The 18,746-nt window shown below is 25.6% G+C and overlaps 1 protein-coding gene across 3 annotated transcripts; it reads left to right on the forward strand.

Annotated features, from left to right (window-relative positions):
• The first annotated feature begins 484 nt into the window (after positions 1-484).
• Positions 485-17,088, forward strand: LOC145833992 (tyrosine-protein kinase ABL1-like). 3 transcript variants are annotated; one of them, XM_082941290.1, is made up of 14 exons: positions 485-598; positions 854-1,089; positions 1,354-1,452; positions 3,654-3,776; positions 3,931-4,049; positions 5,445-5,569; positions 6,505-6,682; positions 7,664-7,854; positions 10,841-10,993; positions 12,038-12,179; positions 12,540-12,655; positions 14,196-14,291; positions 14,368-14,487; positions 15,882-17,088. In XM_082941290.1, exons 1-14 carry the CDS (start codon positions 520-522, stop codon positions 16,199-16,201), a joined length of 2,097 nt encoding a protein of 698 aa, XP_082797416.1. In that variant the 5' UTR covers positions 485-519; the 3' UTR covers positions 16,202-17,088. The 3 variants fall into 3 exon arrangements, with proteins under 3 accessions (XP_082797416.1, XP_082797417.1, XP_082797418.1); XM_082941291.1 differs by lacking the exon at positions 1,354-1,452; XM_082941292.1 differs by lacking the exons at positions 1,354-1,452; positions 3,654-3,776.
• Positions 17,089-18,746: the final 1,658 nt, after the last annotated feature.

Raw genomic sequence — 18,746 nt, forward strand, 5'->3', positions numbered from 1 at the left:
TTAGTAATGACACTATAAATTAATGCTAGTACAAATAACATAAAAAAACTTGTAAACCACTATATTTATCCTTAGTGAACCTATAATACCAAAATGTTTAAATAATTTTCCCTTTAAAGCTCACTAAAAGTAAAAATTTTTATTACTGTCTTTAAAAAATAAACTAAAACTTTAATTAAAAAAAAATGTTTTAAAAGTTAATTTTTTCTGGTACATGTTTTTAACAAACATTATTTTATCATATACATATTTCACAGTTTTCAATGTAACGAGTCTGTATGACACACCACAGTACAAACAAGTAAGGAATTAAGAACTATAAACTAGTATTAACAAACATTTAAAAACCTTGCTAAATTAATGTAGAATAATATTTTAATATGTACAAAAGGAGATTTTGCTGAAAAATACTAAAATATTTTGTTTGGTATGCTTAGTTAACTTCAGCAACAATGTTCTTATCACTAAAAGTAAGTGCCCTCACAGATAAAGACTAACTAAATAAAATAACTTTCAAAAATGAACTCAGAAGATGATATATTTGTAGCTCTGTACAAGTTTGAACCAAATGAGGATAACCAACTTAACATGCAAAAAGGTTTCTAGTATGTTAAGTTTGATAAATGCAAGGAACTGCTCAATGAGATATATTTATTTCAAAACACAAATTAAAAATTTTGGTTTACTCAAATATTCAACTTAAGATTTAAAATAAATGTTTTACTGTAGTAGTTTTTATTTATTTTTAAAAATTTTCATTAAGTAGTTACCTACTTGTTCATTTCAGGCCAAGCTAAAGAAATAATATTCTTAATTTTAAAATATTTAACCTAATTACAATTTAAATTTAAAGGGTGTCAATTGAAAGTACTGAGATACAATAATTCTTCTGAATGGTGTGAGGTTCTAATGTTAAAGTTGAGCAACATTGAGAATGACTGGGAGTCACCAGTTGGGTGCCAGGGCTGGGTTCCTTCAAGCTATCTGACACCTGCAACCAGCCTTCATATGCACCTGTGGTATCACGGTTCCATCAGCAGAATTGCTGCTGAGTATTTGCTTGCTAGTGGTATCAACGGGAGTTTTCTGGTATTTAGTTGAGATTTTATTTTTAAAATTGGATTTCTTAAATGTATAAGAAAATTAATTTAACACATTTTTTTATATCTTAATGTTAGCCTTTAAGGCAATACTGTAGTTTATTATAGTTAAGTTTAATCATTCAAGTAAAGCTCATTATAATAGTTTTTAATGCTTAACGGACTTAGACTTGTTGGTAGTTTTTTTTTGTGATTTTATGCAAAATTAAGATGTGCTACAGATTAAAAAAGATTTTTTTGAACAAATACACAGCTAAGAGATAGTGAAAGTAAGCCTGGTGAGTACTCAGTTTCAGTGAGGTATGAAGCTACAATTTATCACTACCACATTAGACAAGACTCTGACCAAAAAGTTTGTCATGAAATCTGTTTTGTTAGAAGTTTAACTATATTTTTTTGTCAAATCAAAGCTAGTTTATTATAGTATGTAGTAATATATTTAATCTATTGGTAAGTTGGTATACTTTTTTATGGCATTTAGTAATTTTTTTTTAACTTACAAGAGTTATTTGACTTTTTTATTAACATCTAAATACTAAATAAAAACCTACATACATTTTGATTCTGCTGTTAAATAGTTTGTTTATTAACAACAAACTACAAAAGTTTTTAACAGGTACATTTAAAAGTTTTAAAATATACTTGATTAAGAAATATAAATTAGTTCAAAAGATGATTACAATTAGAGAAAAACCTTGATTATTATTTAGGTAATACAGTGCTTTTTTGCTTATTCAGTCCTCACTTATCCATTTCCTCGCGAATCCATCTGGTTTCATTTGAGTAGTTAGTTTATTTAATTCAGCAAAAATCAGTTTTTACTATAAATACATGTCTAATTTGACTTCAATAACTAAGCAAACAGTTTAAGTTAGGTAATAATTCAAAAAGAGTTTAAACTTATTGTTGTAATTCAATGTTTTTGCTCTATAACAAATATGAGAATATAAAACTGAGGGCTTCTCCAAACATCAAACTTTTAATTGTGATGAAACTGGATTGTATTTTAAAATGTTGTTAGGACATACCTTAGCAATAAGTGCAAAAACAAACCAGATAAAATTACCTTTTTTCTTAACTGGTATGGCAAAAATGATGTTGCCCAGTCCAGAAAGTTTACATTATTTCACACTGGAGTCATGCAGACAATAGATTATTCAAGGTTACAAAAAAACCTGGAATCCTGAAAAATTGGGAATTTGACAATTTAAAACAAAAAAGCTTGGAAAATCCTAGAGTTTGAGAGATTAGGAAAAAAAGAACTAGAAAAACCTAAAAATTCAAACACAAATCCTTTAAAAATCTTGAAAAACCTGGAATTTTCAACTATTTTTACATGTAAAATAGCATAATTTTGATCAGTTACAAATAATATGTTATAAAGATAAAAACAATTTTGGTATCATTTAATTTTTTTTTTTCATGAAAACTCACATTTAAAGTTAGCTTTACAGTATCTTTTCAATGTTGTTTTACTATCGGAGACAGTTTTTTTTTAAATTAAGTTTATTTTTATACTAAACCAGATTGAAGAACTTGTTTTTAAAAATCTGGAAGGAATTCAGAAAACCTGGAAGAAATTTATAAAAAACATTTGGTAACCCTGTTTACATTATCTTTTGAATTAGATTATACAAAAGACAGTTTTTTTAAATCAAAGTTAAATTTTATACTAAAAATAAACCAAAAAACTTGTTTTTCAAAAACCTAAAAGAAATTCAAAAAAATCGAAAGAGCTTTTTTAAAAAACATTTGGCAACCCTGATAATTATTAGCTTACTATTGTGGTCAACCAGAAGCCACACTAGAAAGTGTGTCAAGTCTCATCCAGTTCAATGAGTTTTCTGCTAAGAAACGAGAAAGCTCTGTCAAACATACCTCCATTTTTTCTTTTTTCAGAAAGAGTTTGATATTAGTTATACTGTTTTACAATGTAATTTGTTTTTGTTAATTTAATTTAAAACTTTATCAAAGTTTATTTTCATTAATTTATTGTCTTTTTCAATAATTTGGTTTGTTAAAGACGGTTAAAACAAACTAAATTAACAGAAAACTTAGTTTATGTTTTATTATATGCATTATACAATATAAGTACAGTTATACAGATTGTACAGATTATTTCAAAAAAAAATCATTTTTGTTCTTATCCAGTTAAAGGCTAATCTGGCCTTATTTACAAAAAAGTTTGCCCAACATGGCTGGATAGTAAAGGAAGCACTGTAATACAAAACTTAATAAAATATATATGTAAATTATGTAAAACCAATATTGATATCTACTTTGAAGTACTTTTTTTTTAAATTTTGTGCACTATATATACATATTTAAGATGGAACAACATTTTATCCATATATTAGATATACAAAAATTTAACTGTACTAAAAGTACAAAAAACAAGCATTGTTTTCATTGTACCATGTACTATCAAAAAAATTTAAGTAATTACCATAAAACTATGAATTAACATACATACATGCCTTACAGTTAATATTTTTAACTTGAAAATTTTTATTAAATTATCTTTTCTTCAAAGAAATCTAACTTTAATTACAGTACTTTATATCATCCGTCCACAAGTTTAGCACGCTACCAGAGCTAATTCACCATCACTCGCACACTTCAGATGGACTCTGCTCTGTACTGCTCTATCCTGCTACTAAAGCAGAGAAACCAACGGTACAAAATAACTTATACAATTTAAATTAAGTAAAAAAAAAATAGGTAAAAAATAAAATAGATTTGTAAAAACATTAGTTAATGTTTTATAGAGTCTTAATAGTTTCCATTCATTTTATCAATAAATTTCATACAATGTTTTTGGTTAACACAGATGTACAGCATGTCACCAACATCAGCGGATGAGTGGGAACTTGACAGGAGTGAGATGAGGATGATGCACAAACTCGGAGGGGGCCAGTACGGTGATGTGTATGAAGCTAAGTGGATCAAGTGGGTTTTTAATGTACTGCAATTTTGTTTTTTAATGGGGATTATAGTTGATAACTGTCTTTGAAAGCTTTAAGGTCCATTACATTGAAGGTGTTATATTCTTGGAAAAAAAAAAACATAAAATGCACAATTTGAGTATAACACTTAAAACAACAACTTGCATAATTAGTTAAAATTATAGTAAATTATTTTTGACCTAAGCTTTTTAGTAAGATAATTGGGTGTCTAAAATAAAAATGGATAACATTTTAAGCTTAAACTGTCAAAATAACATAACAGTTGGAAAAACTTTGATTACTTAACATTGAAAATTTTAAACTTTAATCAAGTTTAGATGCTTAACAAATACATTATTTACAATTTGAATGTATTGAAATATTAAATTTGAGATTCTAGTTAGTAATTAAAACACTTTAAGCTCCAAAAAAGATGTTTTTTCAACTTTCAAACTATGATTATTATTATTATTATTATTTCTATTAACTTGTGGTCTGATGATCGAATTGGCGTGATCAACCCTATTGTTAAACTTGAGCTAGTCTCACGGCAAACGAAAGTCCAGGCTTCTGCTCTGCTGACTTTCGCCGATGTTTTTTGTTGATCTTACTAAAACGAGCGTACCAGATGTCTTGCCTAGTGGACAATGTTTTAAACGTTGCACGGCAAACCACAATGCTGACGTCACTGATCATTGCTAGCAAATGGTTGCTTCATGTGAAAGCATGATAAACCGTTTGTAGATTGACAACTGCAAGTTTTTCGGTTATAACTGACTGATGAGTCCTAATAAGGACGAAACTGGTCTCAGTCTACCGAAACTTGTGGTCTGATGATCGAATTGGCGTGATCAACCCTATGTAAAACTTGAGCTTGTCTCACGGCAAACGAAAGTCCAGGCTTCTGCTCTGCTGACTTTTGCCAATGTTTTTTGTTGATATTTCTATAAAACAATTTTATGTGAATTGAACTATTACTTCCAGTATTTTAAAATTTTGTTTAAAATAATATTCACTCAAAAAAGAGATCATAAGTTAATGAATTAACATTCAAAAAAATAAAACTATTTTAATGGTAAAACATAAGTTTTAGTTTATTTTTTTTAACTTAAGTTTTTGTAGCAAAAACTTGATTGAGTAAAACAAAACAGTTGGTTTTAATGAAAATAGCTCATAAAAGTAAAGCTACAAAATCACATATTGTCAGAACTCTGTTTATTAAACAGAACATACTTATAAGACTGTAATTTATAAAATTCAAATATTGGTAGTATTGTGCAAGATGTGGAAGCAGAATAAAAGTTAAGTGCTATCTAATACATAAAATCATTGCTCTCTTTAACTTGTGTGTATTTTTGTCTTTGAGTATTATAACCGAAGAAACCTAAGTATTTTATAGGTACAACAAAATAGTAGCTGTTAAAACTCTTCGTAGTGCTGACACGAGCAACACGTTGGAAGAGTTTCTTAAAGAAACAGCAATTCTCAAATCAATTAAACATCCAAATCTTGTTCAACTTCTCGGTTAGTTAAAGAGTTTTGAGTAAAATAATTTACATCTAAACTTAATTTTTTAGTACTACTGTTGTTTTTTAAGAAAAATTTGAATTATTTTATATCTTGTTTAAGAGTGCTAAAAATACCAAATAATTTTTAAATCATATACAATTTAAAATTAAATAAAAGTGTAAGTAGTTATGTTCTCTGTCACGAAAAATATTTTTAAAGCTTTGAAAACTCTTAATTAGAAAAAGTATTTGAAGTTATCTACTAATACAGGTTGAAGTACACTTACGTCAAATATCAATGTTTTGTAGTTAAAAATTAGGTTTTCAAAACTTTACTCAACTGTTTAATAAAAAAAGCTATACACGAAGCTACAAAATGTTCATAGCCATGTTTAATAAATTTATGGTCCGTCAAAAAAAGTGTAATGTATTTAGAATTTAAGTCTTTAAAATATTAGCCTAAAAATGTAACGATAATCAACATTTCGAAATTAAGGGTAGATAATTTCATTTATAATCATTAAAGTTTTATCATAAATATAATAATAAATTAAATAAAAACTTAAGGTTATAATTATAAACTTTTTTGAATGAAATATATCAGAATTACCAAACACTCAGGTTAGCTTGAAGTTTTTTGCTAGTTTTTAAGACTTTGAATTTTTTTATTAAAAGTAGTATTTATTTCTTCTAGGTAACAAGTTTCTTTGGTAATACAATTATATCTCGAAGTAGTCAAGCCTGATTAACAATAGTTTTATTTTTTCTTCATTAAAAAAAAAAATTCTCATAAATTTAGGATAACTTAGACTAGTTTCAGGTAATTTATGGCTGACTTTGTCTTTTATAAAATTGCCAACCCCATATATATATATATATATAAGCAGTATTTTTTATTCATTAGAATATTAACTGTTTTTATGACGCAACACTTAAAGTTATACGTAACAGGCGTGTGCACGAGAGAGCCTCCGTTTTACATAGTGACGGAGTTCATGAGTGAAGGGAACTTGTTGGAGTACTTGCGGAGGAAGGTGGTTGGTGAGGTGAACTTGCTCACCAAGTATCACATGGCAAGACAAATTTGCAGCGCCATGGAATATCTGGAATCAAGAAAGTACATTCACAGGTAAGTTTTCATAGGAAAGATTGAAAATGTTTTTAGTTTTTTTAAGTGACTACTTTAATAGTAGTATTCTGTTTGATGAACTTATTTATTTAAATTATGAAGTACTAGTTTTAAGTATTTATTTTTAATTTTTGAGTATAACAAGTTATGAATTTTTACTTAGAAATTATTACAATGTAATTGTAAGTTTTACAAATGCATCTTATGTTTTAGTTTTGTCAAAAACATTAAAATGATTTTTAAACTTTGTGAAAAGTATGATTTGCTATACTTTAGATAGTTTTCATAAACATTTATCTGTACATCTATAATTTTTCGTTCTTAAAACTTGATTAAAGTTTAATTTAAAAAGAATTTTTAAACAAAAACATTGCAACCTATAAGAATGTTATTTTATAGTGTAAAAAAGCTAGTTTAGTGATTATATTAATTATATATACTTCGGTCAAAGTAAAAAAGTATACATAGAATTTTTGAATAATTCCAAGTAATATATTTTTTATACTTTAAAAATTTTATCGTTCTCTAACATGATATTTAAATTTTTACTTTTATCTAGTATCCTATTACTGTTCCTTGCTTACACTAGTACCTAGAAATACTAACTCATCCAAATCATAATTTCTAAAAGAGTTGTAAATTTTTTAACTATAAAAGTTTTGAATTTATTTTTACCTGGTATTTAATCTCATTAATTTTATCTCTTTTATTTTAATTAAATAACGATAAACCAATAGCATTTCTAAATGCTGTATATAGATTTATATTTATCAAATTTAAGTTTTTAAACCGTATTTTATCCTCCACGGCACTAGTTCTACAAAAGTCTACAAATTTATAATAAAAAAAAAATAAAAATGTTTGAAAGTCTTCAAAATTATTCAAACTAAATCCGTCAGACAAATACTTCTTAGACTTAAATAAAATTATTAAACAAAAATCATCAAGGTATTTGTATCATCAAAACTGCTTTTTGCCCAGGGACCTGGCGGCGCGAAATTGCTTGGTCGAGGACAACCACGTGATCAAAGTTGCCGACTTTGGTCTTTCGCGGCTGGTCACGTCCGATTTGGACGATTACATGGCGAAACAAGGCACCAAGTTTCCCATAAAGTGGACCGCACCCGAGGGACTTGCTTACAACCGTTTCTCAACCAAGTCTGATGTTTGGTGTGAGTTTTATTGATTTATTTTTTAAATTTTGTAACGAAGTTTAACAATTATTTTAATTAAAATATACATTAGAGTGTTCAAAGTTTTTCATCTAACTAAAATTGAAATATTTAGACTAACATTTATGATTGTTAGATTTAAAATGATATTTTTTTAATTAAAGTTATATGAAATTGGATGAAATCGATCCAAACGAAGGTTAAAGTTTTAATTAAATTTACAAAATTGACTAAATTTGAAATTCATTTTGCATAATTGCAAAAAAAAGATATGTACTATAAAATTATTAGTTTATCAACAGTCTAATAAGAAATACTTTTATTAAGATTTGAGCAATGTTAAATACTATTTTTTACGTTTAAAAAACTAAAAGTTTAGATAGTTATCTTGATACTCATTAAACAATAACAGTCTTTTTGTTTTTTTAAATAAAAATACTTAATTTAGTAGTTTTCTTTAAGTTTAATCTTGTTAGTTTATTAAAATATTTATTGATCAAACTTAACATATAACATCAAAAGATAAACTAGTTTGTCTTTAAAACTGTTTTCACTTTTTAACTAAGTTGAAAAAACTGTCTTACTTTTATTCACTTTAGTTGTTACTATATTCTATTAAAAACAGTTGTGGAAAACATAGAGCAGGTAAGTTTTTCGTAAAGTTTCTGTTTCTGAATTTTTCAATGTTTTCAGTTTGCTTGTTATTTTTATTTGTCGTTTTTGTACGGTATCTGTTTTAGTACATTGTTTTTGTTTACTTTTCAATTAACAAAAGTTTTTTGTTCCGTGTTTTGGGTTTTGTTAAGGATAACAAAGTATTTTTTGTGTTTGTTGTAAGAGCTTTTTGTAAAGTAGAGAAGTACTTAAATATAGTTAAAATTACATTTTTGTGATGGTATGAAATTAGAATATATATTTTTGAGCATGAATTAATACCTTTTTATTTTTGGATGTCTGAAATGCATATCTGTTTTTGTAACGACTAATCTTCGTTTTAGTACTTATAACTATATTTATCTTTATATATAAAAGTTGATTTGCTATATAAATAAAATTAAAAAACTAACTATTAGTATAATAATAACAAATTATACAGTATCCTTCTTTTATTATACCCACATATGTTTCAGTGTGTTAACGGATTAACACACTTCAACTCGGCTCTGTATAAAAATAAATACTGTAAGGAAGGAATAGAAGCTTAAGTAGGTGTACACGTGTGTTAATTAAAATAAAAATAATTGCTATAGATTTAATGTTTAATCCGACTGTTATAAAATTATATAATATTTGTAATTATTTGAAATTAAATAAAGTAAACTAAAACATAAAACCACAATGACTGAAACTGCATATATTTTATACATAATTATCAAAACAATTAATTATTGTTTTATAAAGGAGCAGTCGGATATTTAAATTAAAGATCTTATACAGATATTTTAAATATTTAATAATTAAACTGTGTTATAGTTTACATTATTATAGATTAATTATTATAGATTACTTTCTTAAAGATTATTATATATATATGCAGTTTAAGTCGTGGTTTTATGTATCTCGCTGTTACTTAATTATCGGTCAGGGCTTTGTAAGCTTAATAACAAGTTTTTTTTTTGTACTTTGTTTTCTTTAGTTTTTGATTTTTAAATTTAAACTCAATCTGCTTCCTAATTGCATCTAACTTTAATTTTGTTATATTTTAGATTTAATCATTATAAACATTTAATAGCATTGTACCAAGTTCCTGTGGCTTTTATTGCCTTTACTGTTGTTAAATTTATTGATTCAATAATTAATGTTTGTTGTTTTACTTTTTATTCACAATAGATCACATATTACTTTTCAAATTAAAGCGCATTACTCCTTTTTCAGACATAAAGAATGAATTATCTAACTTTATAGTATAAATTGAATAGCTAATCCTAATGTTCATATATATTGTGACGTAATTATTAGATATGTTTTTTTCAATCATTAGCAACCGGCAAATAAATTTGAATTAGTTTTTCCTTCCATTTCATGTACGTAGTTTATATTATGTTTATAATTTTATTGTGTATTTTAGTTTACTTTATTTAATTTAGACTTTATAGTTACAAATATTATATAGTTATGTAACACAGATTAAACATTAAGTATTTTACCTATTACTAACCATTAACCTCTAAAAATCTGTAGCAATTATTCTTATTTTAATGAACACATGTATACACCTACTTTAGCTTCTATTCCTTCCTTACAGTATTTATTTTTTTATAGAGCCGAGTTGAAGTATGTTAATCCGTTAACACACAGAAACATATGTCGGTATAATAAAAGAAGGATACTGTATAATTTGTTATTATTATATATTCCAGTGAACTTGTTTCACTACGATCTGTTGTTAACAAACACTTAAATTTATATTTTGAATAGTTAAATATTAGTATATAATTTTTGTAGTTTTTATTTTAGCGACTTGAAAAGTTTTAGTTTATAACTAATAATCTTATTAAGTGTTTGATATAAGTTATAAAAAGTAACTTTTCGTAAATGTTTCAACTTAATTTAAACTACTTCAAGTTATAATAACTTTAAGTTAAAATAGTTAAATTAATAAACGCCTATTCTGTTTTATTCTTAATGGCATTTTTGTTACCTGCTGCTGTGAAGAGCATAATGTTTTAAATATAAAAGTTCATTCAAAGAATAATATATAAAAACATGATGCTTAAAATGCATAAATTTTCTAAATTGAATAAATAAAGACCAAAACAATTTTATAATTAAAAATAAAGTTTTAAAGAGAATAAGTAAAGAATCTGATTAAAGTATGAAAATGCCTTTTAGGTATCAAACTTTTACACCCCTTAAAATAAAAATTGCATTTGTTTTATATACGAACTAAACTAACTTTTCTTTAAGGTTATCTCATTAAAAATTGGTTTAAAAAACAAAACTGCTTTAAAATAAAATTACGACGTGCAATATTTAATACAAACAGCATTCGGAGTGTTACTATGGGAGGTTTGCACGCATGGATTGTCTCCGTACGCTGGAGTGGAGCTCACTCAAATATACGACAAACTGGAGAGCGGGTACCGAATGGAAAAACCTGAAAACTGCCCGTCCAATTTTTATGATCTTATGCTTAAATGTGCGTTTAGTTGTATGTTTATAGTTGAAAAAATAATTATTTTTTGTACTAACTTACAAAGTTGGAGAGACAAGCAGTTTTTAATCAACAAGGATTGTTTAAGGTATTTAGTTTTATAGTTAAAACAATATTAAAGTAGTAAATTTTATAAAGAATCATATTTTAACATGTGGTAGTATTATTTATTTAAATTTCGTGTTGTTTCTATGAACTAAACTCTTTAACTTGTTTTATTAATACAATTTATTTGTAGTTTCAAAGTGAAAAAAATAACAAATTCTTGTTTATCTTTATTCTTAGTAACTTATTGAATAGTTTGTCGAAATATTTATTCGTGCACAGTAGGGTGCTTATAAAAAATGCGATTTTCGAGTACTCAGCTTACTATTTAAAAAATTATTACATAATATTAATTGATTATCTAAATATAGACTATCTAGACTAGAAAATATAGTTCTCTTCATAGACTATTAAGTATATATATAGATTTATAATAAAAATTACTCTAGTAATGTTTTAAATTTGTTTTTATAGGTTAAAAATACTCTAAACATTATAAAAAACTTAAAAAACTGAAATAATATTAATTATGAGGTTAATCAAAATTTTAATTTCAAAATTACAGAAAAAAAAGTGAACACTTTAGAATACACTGGATTAAACTTTTTTTGAATATGTTTTATCGGTAATAGCAAAACATATAAATGTATCAATAAAGTTTAATTTTTAAATCATAAAAATATTCTTCTAAAAAAAGATTAAAAATAATTATTGTGAAAAGCAATAAAATATTAATGTTAATTTAGTCTGTTGTTTTAATTTGAAAACAGTAAAAGTTTATTGCTTTTCACAATAATTGTTGTTAATCTTTATTCAGAAGAATATTTTTACGAGTTGAAAAGTTATATTTTTATGATATGTTTATATGTTTTGCTATTACCGCAAAAGTATATTTAAGAAAAATTATATATTTAATCAAAAGTTATCTAAAGTGTTAACTTTTTTCTGTAATTTTTTCTGTTTATTTTAATTCAAATCTGGCAGGCTGGAGTTGGGAAGCAGAAAAGAGACCATCATTTAAGGAAACAAGTTTTATTTTAGACGAGTTGTCAGCCAATGCCTTACACGTGAAAGTAGAAAATTGTGTTACCTTACAAGTGCCAACTTTACCTGAGAAAAAATATAAGTAAGTCTATAGTCATAAGTCTTTAGATATACATGATTTTAAATTGTATTGATTTTGAAAAGCTTTAAAAGTAAAAAGTTCGTTTTGTTTTTTAATTTTGTTTAATAAATTAAAATTGCTGTTAGTATAATGTTTCAAAAATTTTATGCTTAACATTAAAAACTGGATATTTATATTTTTTATAATGACTTACTAGGCAAGCGGAACTTTATACTTACAGGTTAGTTTTTTATTATATTAATGATAAAAAAGTCTAATTTCTAAGTAAAACTTAATAGTTGTAAATTGTTAGTTTAAGAAAAAACAAGTTAAGTAGATGTAAAGTTATTTGAAATTATATTACATTTATCATGTTTTTAGGGCAACACACGAAGTAAACAAACCTAAAAAAATAGCACCAATACCACCAGTCAGATCTGCACTTACCAGAAAGTCCTTCAATGAAAACAGATCCAATAATATAGTCGAAAACTTCGGTTAGCTTTTAAAATATACAGTTTTATCTTTAAAAGTTCAATATCTCAAGATTCTTACTTCAGTAGCTTAACTTTTTATTTGCTATATGTTTTAAAATCTAAAATAGTAGAAAAAAATTAGTTAAAAGTATACAGTTGCATAGAAAAGTGATTCTTAATTTTTAAGATTTTTTCCTTTAGTTATGAGTTTAAATCAAGTTGTATTTTAGCTAGCTCAATGGGTAATTTTTCTCCTTCAATATCAAAATATCGGAGGGAATGTAAAAGTGCTAAGCAAAATATATGAGCAGTAGAGTTATGTTCGTTTTGAGATATACAATGCTTTTTGTAAAAAAAAAAAAAAACTTGTTTTGATGAGATAAAATAAAGACCTATAAAAAAATTATTTTCACTACTTATCAAATTTTCTGAAGTTGCCAAAAAAAAAACAATGGGAATCAATCGCGCACAATCAAATAATCACTGGTACAGGGAACTATTAAAACTTTAATGTTCAAGTTGTGTATGGAAAAAAAGTTACCAACTTTAATTTTAGAAAAAAAATAAAGCTCTTAACATTTTGAAAAATTTTTGGTTAACAAGATTTTTTAGGTAAATGAATTTAAGCAATAAATTTTGGACAAAAAGCATACATGCAATAATTAGAAAAAAAAGAATCTCTAAATTTTACGATAGTAAATTTAATAGAAAATCTAACTCAAGTAAATTAAAAAATGATCTCGATATATAAACTTTCCATTTCCTAACATTATTAGTGATGATTCCTAATGAGGACGAAACTAGATCGCAAAATGTTCCACGGGTTGTTTTTGATAATCACGAAGTTCACTTAATTGAGAATTATGACGATGGGATGATATCTTGGCTATGTCATCAATGACCTAAAACATTAATACTAATTTAGTAGCTGATGAAATAAAAAAATACAACCGTTGACTATAATCTCACATTAAAACTGACAATGTCAAAAAAGACGTTGAGTCGTGATGATTGAGCTGCATCACATTTTCCTGACTCATACCCACAAACTGACACTTCAGTGCAAAAGTACTTATCAAGTTTAGTTTACAAAATTCATCGTTACTATGTCTTCCTGATAAGCCCCAGCGATGACGAAACCAGGTGGCAAAATGTCACATGAATTGTGGTTGACGGTCGTGCGGTTTAAAAAATTGCTATTAGTTAATAAAATGTATTGTTCTTCCTTCAAATCAAGCGATCGACCAACTATTTTAACTATGTTACATTAACAAGAGATGCATAAATACTTAAAAATGTTATAAATAATTTCTTGACTATATTTCTAAAAGTGTCATGTTCATCTTAGAAAATATATTTAAGTCAATCTTATCTTTAAAAAGTTCAGCTTTTGTTTGATACTAAGATAGTCTCATTTTAAATTGATTTCACAACCTAGATTTTGACTAACATACTATCAATTTGTTATTGAAAAACGGTAAAATAAATGATTGTTTACTTTTGTAAAATATTCCTAACTGATTTGTTAACTACTAAATTAAATAAACTCAACAATTTTCAGCAAAAAAGAATCTTGATGTAGTAGTTGTGTCAAACAGTATTGAAAGTGATAAAAATAAATTGGACAAGAGAAGACCATCTGATGAAATAAAATATGGTTGGTAATATTGTCAAGCTTATTTTCAAAAAAAAATCCTAAGATATAAAATAAAATGTTTTACTTTTGTTTATAGAACCTAAAAGTGGGAAACCTTTATCGAAAAAAAGTTCATCAGGAAAAGAAAAAAAATCCATTTTTGCCAAACTAATGAAAAAGAAACCTAGGAAATCTTCGTCATTCGAAGAAAATTTTGGTAGTTTAATTTAAAGATAATTGAATTTAATACAATGCTATAAGAGAAAAGATTAAAAAAGATTGTTGTATATAATATTAGTTTTTTACTTGATAAATTTTTAGTAAATTTTGACTTAACTACGTTTGACCACAAATCTCTAAACGAGAACTAGTAACGAGAACATGTATATTTTTAAGTGGCATATACTAATAAATAAACAAAATAAAAACCAAAGTAAAATAGATTAAAGGTTAAAAAAATACATATACATGGTATCATCGATTAAACCTGCATTTAAAAAACTTTATGATATATTTGTTGGATGACTGTAAAACAAAGGTTCGTTTGTTTGTTGAATACAAGCTTTCAAGTAGACTAAAAAGGTGATACCACGAAAAGATAGAATGATATTTAAATTACTGTTTTTTCTGTAATACTATTGTTTTTATTTCGTTATTTTTTTAATAAATTTATTCTAGTTTATCAAACTTACTTATTTTCTTACTCAAAGTTCAGAGATTAATCGCAAGGCATCTATTAAACAATTATTAAAGTTTAAATATCTACATTAACATACAAAACAGTATATGCAACATTAAGGTGGTTAATGTTAAAGAATTTAGTATTAAGGAATAACTGTTGTCCTAAACTATGTATAACTTTTTATTTAAAGGGCATAAGGAGGAGGGGAAATAACTTTTTCACAGTGTCATCTTATTTTGTAGATTTTTAATTAAGCGACAAGAGTTGTTTTTTACAGATTTTAAATATTTAAACAAAATTTTGAGGTATAGCCAGTTAAAGTTGTATAATACAATGGTTTCGCTTGGAAGGAAAAAAACTAAAAACTAAAACGGTGAACACAATAACTATCAATATTGTTCCTTCTACGTTTTTTGAGATAAATACCTCAATACTCTAGGAAACATTCTTTGCAATATTCATAAAAATATGTTGTAAAAAATTTAAAAAATAAAAGTTTTATGACAAAAAAACGAATAAAAAAGTGTTTTATTTTACAAATTTTCTGTATTGATTTTTCTAGGATTTAAAATCTTAATACGTTATATCAAATCTAATCAAAATCTATAAAACTAAATTATATAAATACAAATTTTAGTAGAGTTTCATAAAGTAAGTATATTTAAGAATTAATTTAAAACAAAACTTAGTTTTAACACACAACAACAAAAATATCTTGAGTTTGTTTATATTAAGTAAATGAGCATAGTTACTTTCTAAATTATATTAAACTAATCTTAATACATTTAAAAGATGTATTATTACTTTTAATTATTGTAGTTAGAATTTAATCTGGGCAATTATCGATCACATTTAACTATTTAAATTTGTATTAAAAAAAGTAGAATTTAAAAAATTTCAAGATAGATTAAATTATATTTTTTCAACAGAAGAACAGTCAGACCTACCGCCAGAAAATTTTACGCGGGAAAACGTCGTTCGACGCAGCTGGCGCAAAGTTACGTCACAATGGCGGAAGAAAGCGACGCCGCACGACAGCAAACCGGAAGTCCGTTCCACTCCGTCGACTCCGATGCTCATCCACGCGGAACAAGATCGGTCGGCCAATCAGGACTTTCTCTTTCCTCCGAAAACTCTTCCTCTTCAACCGATTGAATCACCTCCCAGGGAACAAAGGGATTTTCCTGATCCTGAAACTCCTCCTCCACCCACGTTCAAACCTCCTGCCCCTCCAGAAAACTGCAATTAGTTTTACGAGGACGGAACTAGGTGTTTCCCGGAATTAGAATTTTTGATAATAAGAATATACTTGAAATTTGTTGAAATTTTTTATATGTGTTTAAGATTTTTATACTAATGTTAAATTATGTTTGTTGTATTTATTTGAATTTCAGAAATCAAGAATAATGAAAACAGTTTTTTTTTAGTCTTTGATTTAATTAAAGTTTTGTTATGTTTTAATAGTGAATTCAAAAAAATTTTTAGCTGCTACATTTTGTCTATAACAATTATATAGTGTCTGAATGAAAGCCAAATTAAAACATGTGCACATTGAATTTTTTGATGTTAAAATTGATCAAGCCTTTTTGATTGACATAAAGTTTTTCATTTCGCTGCAGATTCTAGCTTTGCTTGTTAAAGCGTACTTAAATAGACAATATAAGCTAACATTAATGAAGCACTTATTTAATTTTTTACGTAGATCAAATTATACTAATTTTATAAGATTTTTAAAGCCAAATTAAATGTTGTGTGATTTAAACAGGTAGCTTGATGTTTGTGCAAATCATTAGCATATTAGCTGAATCAGCAAATTTTTTAACAGCTTAAATTAAAAAAAAAATTTATTCTTTATCCCTAACCTATCTTACCCAAACATTTTAAAAATAAATCAAAAAATAAAGTTTAATGATTAAAATTAAAGATAACATGAAAGAGAGCTTTTTTGCTGACTCAGCAAATATGATTTGCTACATTATGCTAATGATTTGCACAACTCTCAAGATACCCTTTTTAGGTTTAATCTAGTTGTAGGTTTAGTGTTTACTGTCAATTTATTTAGATTTTTACTGTTTTTCAAGAGCATCAAAAATATGTTATGATGATTTAGTCAGTTATATAGTTTTGTTTTTTTTTAACTTTATGGACCTTAACTTATTTACATTTAAATAAGTTATATTTTATTATTTTGAGATTATCTTATAAATTGTTTTCATATAGATCTCTTATGCTGTTATGCATTTATCAAATGAGTTTTGTACGAGACTATATTCGCTCTTAAAGTTTCTTGACTTAGATAACAGTCTTGTTTTTTTTTTTTCGGTTTTTTAAATTAACTTAATGAACTACAACACACTGTTTCAAACATTTGTCTTTGTTTTTTGTAATTTTTTTATGTTAGTTTATTCTGTAATAAATAATTGATTGGAATTGAGTATATATAATAACTTGAACTAATAAAATATGAATGTACCAAAATGTCTATTAGTCAATTAGTAAATGTTATGAAAGTAAAAAAAAGTTGAAAAATTGAGATAGTTACTATAACTCAGAGTTATTAGAACTTGAAATGTTAAAAATTTAATTGTCTTGCAACCGTCTTGAAATTAATATATAATGTATTTAGAAATTTTACATTTAAAATCATACGATTATTGAATATCATGAAAAACAATGGAATTTGAAAATTTAGGGAAAAATATATGGAACATATTAGAATTTTCAGCAATTTTTCATTAAAGAATCTTGATTACCCGTTAATACCTAGAGTAAAAGTTTTTCATTTTGAACAAAAAAATAGTTGTAAATCTGGCAGTTTTATTTAGTCTGATTTCTAAATGTAATTTATAAAATTAAATACTAAATAAAGTCATAGATAATTCTGAATTGATTTTTAAAAGTTGATCTTGTTTGGACAATTTTTATCTGAGCCAATAACTTTTTACAGCTTTAAAAAATTTAAAGTAACTTAAGATATATAAGATATCAAAGTTATAAGGTTCGATAGTTTCTGTATACATGAGGCCTAAACTTACAACGCAACTTTATTTATCTTTATTTGTTTTTTCTTATACAATTTTAAACCAATATTTTTTAAGCTCTTACTTTTTAATCTTTATATATTTACACTCAAAAATTTTATTCATTTTGAGCCAAGGGCCTCTTTTTTCATAATCGAGAGTTTGAGGAAATTTTGTTATAAGCTAACTGAAATACAATGATTATAGTTTTATACCATACAAAACTTCTAAAGTGTTTATTTTTAAAAACTTCATAGTAGACCAATAAAGAAAAAGACCACTGTTAATTTTGTGCACACTAAAGTATTAAGTAAATTTTTATTTAATGTACTTACAAAATACTTAAACTTATAAAACATAGCTCAGATAGATTTAGTTTTACTTCAAGTTTTACTAAAAATCAACTAAAACGGTAGTAGTAAATCGTTTATTATCGAATTTTGGTTTTTAAAATTTTCACTGTAAATTACTCTAAAGTGTACTAAAAATGAATATTTAAACAAAAAAAAAGTTTTTTAGGACGTCAGGGGTATTCAAAATACTTATATAAATTTAAAATATTAAAATTATTTTTTTAAATGTGTATGATACTAAAATAAATAAGAGATTAGTAAAAATAGTCTTAAGGATCGGGATAGCACAAAACTCAAACTTATTTTAAGCAATGTAATTATTATATTTAAATCAGTTTTATTAAAATATCTGTTGATTTTGTTTGCCTAATGTTAATAACTTTAGAGTTATTAAAAACTATCGTCCAACTATTCTAATGTC

The sequence above is a fragment of the Thalia democratica genome, chromosome 4, assembly GCF_965202585.1.
Source record: "Thalia democratica chromosome 4, ktThaDemo2.hap1.1, whole genome shotgun sequence".
In the NCBI taxonomy this organism is placed as follows: domain Eukaryota; kingdom Metazoa; phylum Chordata; class Thaliacea; order Salpida; family Salpidae; genus Thalia; species Thalia democratica.

Bases quoted from the DNA above. Each gene is read 5' to 3' on its own strand.
- LOC145833992 (XM_082941290.1), top strand. From the start codon at position 520: ATGAACTCAGAAGATGATATATTTGTAGCTCTGTACAAGTTTGAACCA. The intron at 12,180-12,539 runs GTAAGTCTATAG...TCATGTTTTTAG, and splicing joins TTACCTGAGAAAAAATATAA to GGCAACACACGAAGTAAACA. The intron at 14,488-15,881 runs GTAGTTTAATTT...TTTTTTCAACAG, and splicing joins GTCATTCGAAGAAAATTTTG to AAGAACAGTCAGACCTACCG.